General features: G+C 37.2%; 1 protein-coding gene across 1 annotated transcript; it reads right to left on the bottom strand.

Moving 5' to 3' along the window:
• Positions 1-2785: 2785 nt before the first annotated feature.
• On the bottom strand, positions 2786-5755 carry LOC144710129 (uncharacterized). The gene is made up of 5 exons (XM_078583801.1): positions 5421-5755; positions 4636-5137; positions 4188-4389; positions 3646-4062; positions 2786-3322 (listed from the first exon to the last, which is right to left on the bottom strand). The coding sequence occupies exons 1-5, from the start codon at positions 5716-5718 to the stop codon at positions 2900-2902; spliced, it is 1842 nt and encodes a 613-aa protein (XP_078439927.1). The 5' UTR covers positions 5719-5755; the 3' UTR covers positions 2786-2899.
• Between the last annotated feature and the right edge of the window lie 2898 nt (positions 5756-8653).

Below are 8653 nucleotides of genomic sequence, written 5' to 3'. Positions count from 1 at the left end.
ATAAAATTGAGAATATAGTTAAGTAAGAATGAGTTTTATGGACTGTCATATCCTTTTAGAGTTTCCGAGAAGGTCATTAAAGTTCATTTGATAGAGATTAATCAAGCTTCATTACTAAAATCTCTAGTGCTGATCAGGTTGTGATGAATTGTCTCAATTCCTGAAAAATTCTAGCATTAAAAATGATGATCAGAGAAAACTGTAGGATTATGCTGAAATGGGTTAATGCCTTGTACTTTGACAAAGTTATACCAATGTAAAGGTTAATAAAAACCATATCTATTTGACCACTCATAATATTGGGTTGAGAAGAAAGGGTGTAATCGATGGATTTAGTCACTACAAAAAATCTCTGCGAATATTTTTAATTTTCTAATCTAATTTGAAAATTAACCTTTGGTAAGTAAAAATAAACAAACATTTGATTTTCAGAACTGAGAAATCTTAAAAAATAGACCTTAAATCAAGATTAAAACTCGTTAGTTGACTTGTTCTTCACTTTTAGAGACTTGCAATTTGTTGACCATGACTCTTATTCCTTTATTCAATAGATTGAAGATATTTTTGCACCAACATGAGCGTCACCAAGTGAAAAATACAAATAGCTCAAAATTTTGACCAAAGATAAATGCTTGATGAATTGAGGACTTCTAATGTATTGATAAAGAGTGAAATAAGCCTGAATACTTTATTATGGACGTGAAAGATCACAGCCGTACATTTCTTTTGGTGAATTTGGAAGGATGAGATGATGCCAAAAGGGGTCACAACAGTGACAACAAAGTGCACATTGTGGGGTCCACAATGAATGGCTCTTTGAACAAGCCTTGAGCATTAGATCTTTGTCCAATATCTCACATTGTTCAACATGTACATGCACAAAGATTTTCAATTATTAATCTCATATAGAAGGAATTTTAATGTTTTAAAGGAGTATATAATGGCTGTAGTTAAAGTTGGTTTGAAATCACTAATATCAAGGTGGGCTACCCACAGTCCACTCTCACTTTACGTGGACACTACAAATGGGCCTATACTACTGTGCTGTTTTGTTGTCATGCCAGTACTTTCAGCCGTATAGACATCAGCGGCTGTTGTGGGCCCTGTCAATATTTTTATCTCTTGGGACTTCTTAATTATGTAAATTTCATTCATAACACAAAAAATATAAATGTGAAAATTCGTATATGTAAATATATAATATGTTTCAAATGCAATCAAGAACTTTGAAAGTTCACATTGATTATTCTAAGCCTATTCTTCTTCTATTTGCACCCTTGTTTACCCAATTACATCATGAATAAATTAAACTCATGAACTGTTGTTAATTTCAACTGTTTTGATCTTGAGAAGTGTCCTACATCGAAAACATATATAATAAACCATTAAATATTGGAAAAATTAAGATTTAGTGTAACGGCATGGTAATGGCAAAAAAAATCATAAAATAAGGTTGACATGCATTGTAATCGTGATAATTAGCCATTATAATTAGTAAATAAAGATGTAAATAACTGTGCAAGGCTCATGTTATCAGCCACATATTGCCTTCAGTTTGAATGCTGCCTGAGAGAGAAGAAAGTATCTTTAGTGAAATTAATAGCGAATAATGATAATGAATTTAATCAAAATTATGGTTTTTTTTATCTCTTTTAGTCAAACATTTCTCATCATTATTCGTGTTTTTTTATTTTCCTTCTTTAATATTTCCATTAATTATATGATGAAAATTTTCTATCATAAATATTTGTTTTTATTCATACCTTTTCTAGAAAAGTAATGCTTCCATAAATTTTCATCAAAGTTAGGAAAATCTATAATGACTGTCATCATTCGTACTTTAAGTATATTGCCAATTTACTTTAGAAGCTGTAATAAGCCATCATAAAGTAGTTTATCTAAATAATAGTTAGAAAATCATTATTCTGAACACATATGAGTTCAACATTGACAGATAGAAAATCTTTCATGGAATCCTTTTCTGAAATTATGCTTAAAATTTTATTTACCCCAAAGATTTATTTCTTCCGATTGAATACAAATGGTGCGATCATTAGTTCATATCCTGGTAAATCCATGTAAGGCTTAAAACGAGTACAGTACTTCATCCTTTTTAATACTAATGACATAATATCAAGATCGTTGATTACAAAGTACATTTTCTTAAACTCACTGAAACACAAGAACATTTGAGGGCATAACCTTATAAGGTACAAATAATTTTATAAATACCAGATATGGTTTATCTAAATGAGAAAAGTATTTTTTATGAAAATTTGAAATCATGATACATTCAAAACTTATATTTTAACAGCCAAAATTAATTTACAAACATTACATTTTGTGCATTTTTCGTTTGTACCAACGAGGTATTGTAAGTTTATATGGAGCATTTATGACTTTGGATGCATTGAACGTTTTTGTTCAAGCTTCAAAATTAGGTCAGAAAATAATTACATCTATAATACCGAAGAATCTGAATAGACAAGAAGTAATCTTTTTTTAGTTATCTGAAAACTATTTATAATGATACTTTTCCCAAGGTTTAAACTATCATAATGAAATAGAACTGAAAAATTAGATTTTTTTAACAAAAAGGAAATCACAAAAAATTTAGCTGTCTTTTCTAAATTATTTTTTCTTTTAAAAATGAGATAACTTTGAAATTCAGTATCTAACAATTGAATGAGATTATGGAGAGCTTATTATACATTTCTTAAAAATTAAAATATTATTAATAAAAAATAATTTAATCCCAAACGTGCAGTTATGGACAGGGAAGACCGATCAGGAAGACAACATTTACATTAAATAGAAGAAGGCAACGCAGAACCATTCTCCATCGGTCAAGAATGAAAAGAATATACATAATTGTTACAATTTTAGTTAGTCATGAAAGCTACACCATGAAGGTAACAAGTTCCGGTTGCACTTCTTCCGGTGGCAAAACCTTCATGGCTGGAATATTTGACATGGCCTTTGCGATTTCTTGTGCGGACCGAAGATACTCCTTGTAAGGCGGAGCTGCTATATCTCTACGAGTCTTCCCTTCGGTGAATAAGGGAATATGGCGCTTCAGAGCCCCTGAAAGATGGGGGAACCGCCGCCAAATCCTTCTTCCACCTCCAGAGACCTTCAATGGTGTGGCATCGCCCCTGTAGTCCCAGGTTCCCGTCGTCCAATCAAAATTGTACAACGGGAGAAAACGGTGGCCGTACTCTGCAATAAACTCTATCGCGTCCAGCACAAACTCCATCTCCTCAGTAGAAGTGTAGTAGGCCAAGCTCACCCTCGTGAACCCCGGCTTAAGCCCCTCATATCCCTGCATGAATCCGCTTCGAAATATTAATTTTCATCTCAATTAAGCAAACCAAAACAATTTCTTTTCTTTTTTTTTTGCGTTCTGCGCTCTTAATCTTGTTTGTGAAGACATATCCCATAAGAAACTTTGGCATTATAATACATGAAATCATGCGTCTTAAACCCAATAAGTATTCCGCTGTCAATCAAAGTCTGCTAATCATATTTTTTTAGTAAATTTGGCCTTTGAGAATCTAGAAATACCTAAGCCATGAGCATACTTTTATTATTTCTGCTCGGAGTTGGATTTGAGTTTGGGATAGTGTTATGGTGGGGACTACTTGCCTGTTTTATGTAGACGCGATAAGCCAGCGACTGCTCCCAGGATACTCCAAGCAGAAGGTGGCTGTAGGGCCCGGCGCATGCGCAGCCCCCGCGCGCTTGGATACCGAAGAGATCGTTCAATAGGCATGTGGTAAAATGGCAGTGAAGATGCTTGCCGTTGGCGATGTCTGCGTCGGGATAGATGATAAAAGAGAAGATGGGTTGCCTCTCTTCGTTGTTCAAACCCAAAACTTTGATCTTTGGATTTGCTGCGAGCCGGGCCATGGCGTATTTCCCCATCGCTGCTTCTCTGCGTTGAATAAGATCCAGACCAGCGAAGGACTTGACCGCAAAAGCCAGCGCAGCCCGTAGCTTTTGTACTATTGGCGGCGTGCCGGCGTTCTCCCTTTCTTCTAAATCTTCCGTGTAGAGTGTTTCCTGGTGCAGGAAGAACGAGTCTCTTATCATCTCTTCGATCAAGAGTATGCCGATAGAATACTTTTACCATTGGGAGATTTCGCAGAAAAATAAAATAATCAGAATAAAAGTGAAAGATCAAGTACCTCTTCGTGGTGGCCGTTGACGTACAGGACGGTTCCGCCGCCGCAGGTTGAGGGTGGAAGGCCTTTCAATCGGTAAAGCTCGTCGTTCATCAAAAGAATCCCGGGGCTGCCTGGGCCACCGAGGAACTTGTGGGGGCTGATAAAAACTGCGTCGTAGCCGTCTGATTCGCCAGACCTCATGTCGATTTCTACGTACGGGCCACTGGATTGACCGAGCAGAAGAAAAGGATCGTTTAGGATCTCGGATAAGCAACAAGATCAAGAAGAATATATGAAAAAGAAGCAACGTAAGAGGAATAGATGATGAGAAGAATGAGACTTGAGGGAAAAGAAGATGAGATTAAGGAAAGCTAAAAATACTTGTTGTGTTCAAAGAAGAAGAAAAGATTGTTAATTAGAAGAAATCTTGTCAATAAAAAGAAATCTTAATGAAGGAAAAGAAGAATACCTGCAAGCGAAGTCGAAGCAAGCGTAGGCGCCATGGCGATGGAGCAGACTCGCAACGGCGCGAGTATCCGTGTACACGCCGGTGACGTTGCTGCAGGCGGAGAAGGACCCAAGCTTGGGGCGGCCGGCAAAGTCCGGCGAAACCAGCGCCGTCTCAAGGGCGGCAAGGTCAACATGGCCAGACTCATCAAGCCCAATTTCAACCACATCAGCGAGACTCTCCCGCCACGAGAGAAGGTTCGAGTGGTGCTCGTAGGGCCCGAGGAAGACGACCCATCTCTGGTGAAGTGGAATTGTCTGAAGAAGGACATGGCGTAGAGTTGGCGGGGCTGTTATTTCCATAACTTCCTGAAGTCGTTTGATCGCTGCCGTTGAGCCGGAACCGCAGAAGAGAAGGACGTCGCGAGAGCCGGCGCCGAGGCAGCGCTTGATGTAGCGGTTCGCCTGCTTCACCAGCTCGCTGGTGTGGAGGCCCACGTAGCTATCAACGGTGTGCGTGTTTCCTGATAGAGTGTTCCATACAGCGATAAGAATTAGAAGAACAATGATGACGACACAACTTTAAATTATAAGACGGTATGTAGTGGAATAAGAAGAAGATGGTGACGGTGATGTGCTGATGAGGATGATAATGCTGTTGAAAAATACCACGACGACGATGACGATGATTTCGATGAATAAGAAGAGTAAGAAGAAGAGGATTTTATGAAGAAGAAGAAGAAGAACGAAATTGACGTCAATCGACGAAGTAAAATAGGATTCAAGTGATGTTAAAAATGAGCTAACCATAGAAGGGAAGGGCTTGGGTCAGCAAGTACTCTTCAATGAACCGCATAAACCTCCCGGAAGCGGTGTGATCGCAGTAGATTATCCGACGGCGACCGAACGGAGAGATAAACTCTGCATCGGCGCCGATCACCTGAGAAGCCAACCATCTCAGCCTTCTCTCTTCTCCCCTCGCTTCGCCGGCGCAATCTTCTACGACCTTGCCCAAATCTACCCATTCTTCGTCCGTTCCGTCATCGCAAGGAGCTATCTTCATCTTGGCCTCCGCATGCCCCGAAATCACTTGGAATACACCCATTCTTAAAACGCGTCGTAGCTTGGATGGAGCGAACGAAGAGCTGTCATTTATAAGTTCAGTGCTCACAGACTGTCCGCGTGTGTGGAACGCGTCAAAAAAGCCCGGCTGCTTCAGAAATTTCCAACGCAGTCAGCGCCGCCGGGTGTTTATGTAGCTGAAGATCAACGATAGATGAGAAGTCAATTTTTCCATCTGGAATTGGTTGACCGTGGCCAGTTATGATAAGCGACAATTTTTTTTTTTCAGACGCGGAGATGAAGACGTATGGACACGCTACTCATTCACCACCGCTTTTCCTTGTATGGACATTACAACGCCACGGAGACAGCAAAGGTATAGCAATTTTGATCGGTACTCAAAGTTTTGACATTGTACCATGGCAAAACAACGGGGCATTTACATTGGAGTAAATACCCCAGCAAAACTACGGTTCACCCATTCTGCAAAGCAATTGTATCCTGCTCGGAACGACGGGAGATCTGTCACTAAAAAGTGTAGTGTTTCCAGTCTGTCGGCGTGTTGTGTAATCGGCAAAAAAAGTTGACTTGTTCAAAGATATTTGGACGAGTCAAAGAATTTAAGCACTATGTATATTTAGCTGAAGATCGACAGTTCACGCGAAATCCCTTTTTTTTGTCGTGTGAATCAGTTGACCATCCCCGGTGCTGATAAAAGACAAATTTTATACCTTTTTTTAGGTACCCATACGAGGACTTGGACTGTAACCAAATCATGGCGGTCACCGCGTGGCTTACCCTAGTCGTATGGAAATATCAAGGACAAGAAGACGGTCAGCATAAAACATTTTGGATGATAATCAAAGTTATAATTCATTACACGAGCAAAATTACGATCTTGACATTGACCTATCATATGGAGAAGCCGTTAGATATTGTTCATCGTCGGGGGAATTAGATATTCAAATGGGAGAGGTCCGCAGGATGAAATATTACTGCCGGCATCAAGCTTAGGCTCAGCAACGTGAAGATACAAAGCCGAGTGACTGACCCCAGAACATCGCTAGGCCTCTGTTTTTTCCTTCACTTAGATACTAATCTCGAGTTATCGCCTTGGATGACACAGTAAATCACTTACCGTTAGTTTCCAGCGGCGGCAAAGACCATGTTCATGGTCCATGTGGTGGGGAATAAGAAAAAAAACGAAAGCTTCTTATGTTTAGGTTCGAGATGATATGAGGAAATCATAATATTCGGGATCCATGTTCATCATTCTGAGTCATATGGTCCGTGGATTTATTAGGAAATCATAAAATTCGCATTGCTGCTTAACTCCGTGAGCCCCAACCTGACAGAGCTTTATAGGGCTCAAGTAAATGACTGGTATTTTAAGATGTACGGGGGAGATCTTCGATACTTATGGTCTTCAGTTCATTCAAATTATAATTATTTACCGAATCTGTTAACCACATGATGCAGTAGATGGCATATTAACATAATAATTTGAACAAGATACCCACAACTTGGATAAGAATATAATAAATCTGATAAAGCCTAATGAAATAAATAATTAGCAACATACACAGCATAATACGGAAAATGGGTAATACTCAGTTTTTTTTATTAGCAACAACGCTGTATCGTTTATAGGCAATATTTTATTTTTTTCCTTAAAATTTGAGTAAATAATTGTGCGAATAAGTTCTTGTTGTGGTATCCAAACCAATTCACTGAATTGCGACTTTCACTCACTCTAGACATTTGATTTTATTAATTTTAACAGTTATTTATTGAGTTAAAAAAATAAATTTAATTTTTACATCAAAACCATAAAATAGGAGACATCATGTTAATACAAGCTATATAGTATTTTAAGATATTGAAGTTATGGTATTATTCAATTTAATACTTGTCAACAGAAATGTATCTTTATACCTTTATTATTTAGGCAAGATATACATTTGATTTCACAAAACAAAATGCTTGATATATTCATTCAATTTTTTTCCAGTCAACTGTCTCAGATTTTGTATTTTATTTCCCGAATAAATTTAAAAATACAGCCCTAATGAAGAACATACTAATTTAAAAAATGGATATTTCATACAAGCAAAGAGTGTTAGGGACTTTACAATAATTCAAAAGTATATTTTATCAGAAAGTACCAACTACAACACCTTAGTTGGTACATTAATTTTTCATTACGACGATACAACACCTTAATTCTAATGTGTACTTCTAGTACTCTAGATGTTTAATGCCAAATACTATCATCCAATTCAAAAAGTCCGTGCCTACAATTTTTGGTTTTGTTCATTTGATTTATACCTTGAAAGTATGATTTTCAAATTTTAATGTCACTATTATAGATAATCTATGGTCAAAATTCACTGAACTAATAAAATCTTACAGAATTTTTTGTTTTAAAATAATCAAGATAGTGTATACTTCTTTGAATCTCCTCATTACAACGTATAGAATATTTTGTTTACTCCACATCAATCTTGTTGCAAATAAGAGAATAAATTTTCAGCCGAGCCACATTTTTTTCATCACTTTGTGGACCTTGGCTGAACTGTTTCAACTTTATCACAAGGAAGTTCAAATAGTACTCACAATTAAGGGCGTTAAAAATGAAAAACGCGAGTACTATAGTCCAAATCTGCATAAAGGTTTGGATTTCCCAGATTACTCATAGATATTTGAATATTGGATAATATTTGAATGTTCTCTCCCATTCATATTCTGAAAATTTTAAGTTCAACGTAGATTCTAATTTCATTCGGGATATTTCATGCAGTGAGATAGTATTTTGGAACGCGCAACTATTGTAAAAGTTTATGTTACCACTGAGTAACAATTTCAACTGAACTAAAGCCTTCAACTAAATTCAAAATGCCTAATTTTACATGGAATATTATTTAAATCGTATGTAACCTATACCAAGACAACAATTATAAAGAGAATAAATAAATGGA

This window comes from Wolffia australiana, chromosome 12 (genome assembly GCF_029677425.1).
Source record: "Wolffia australiana isolate 7733 chromosome 12, ASM2967742v1".
NCBI lineage: Eukaryota > Viridiplantae > Streptophyta > Magnoliopsida > Alismatales > Araceae > Wolffia > Wolffia australiana.
This window is presented reverse-complemented; position numbering and strand designations above follow the sequence as displayed.

Excerpts from the sequence above, each read along its gene's own strand:
- LOC144710129 (XM_078583801.1), bottom strand. The coding sequence starts at position 5,718 with ATGGGTGTATTCCAAGTGATTTCGGGGCATGCGGAGGCCAAGATGAAG. Across the intron at positions 4,063-4,187 it reads TCAACGGCCACCACGAAGAG|GAAACACTCTACACGGAAGA; the intron begins GTACTTGATCTT and ends TTCCTGCACCAG. Across the intron at positions 3,323-3,645 it reads ATCGCGTCTACATAAAACAG|GGATATGAGGGGCTTAAGCC; the intron begins GCAAGTAGTCCC and ends GGATTCATGCAG.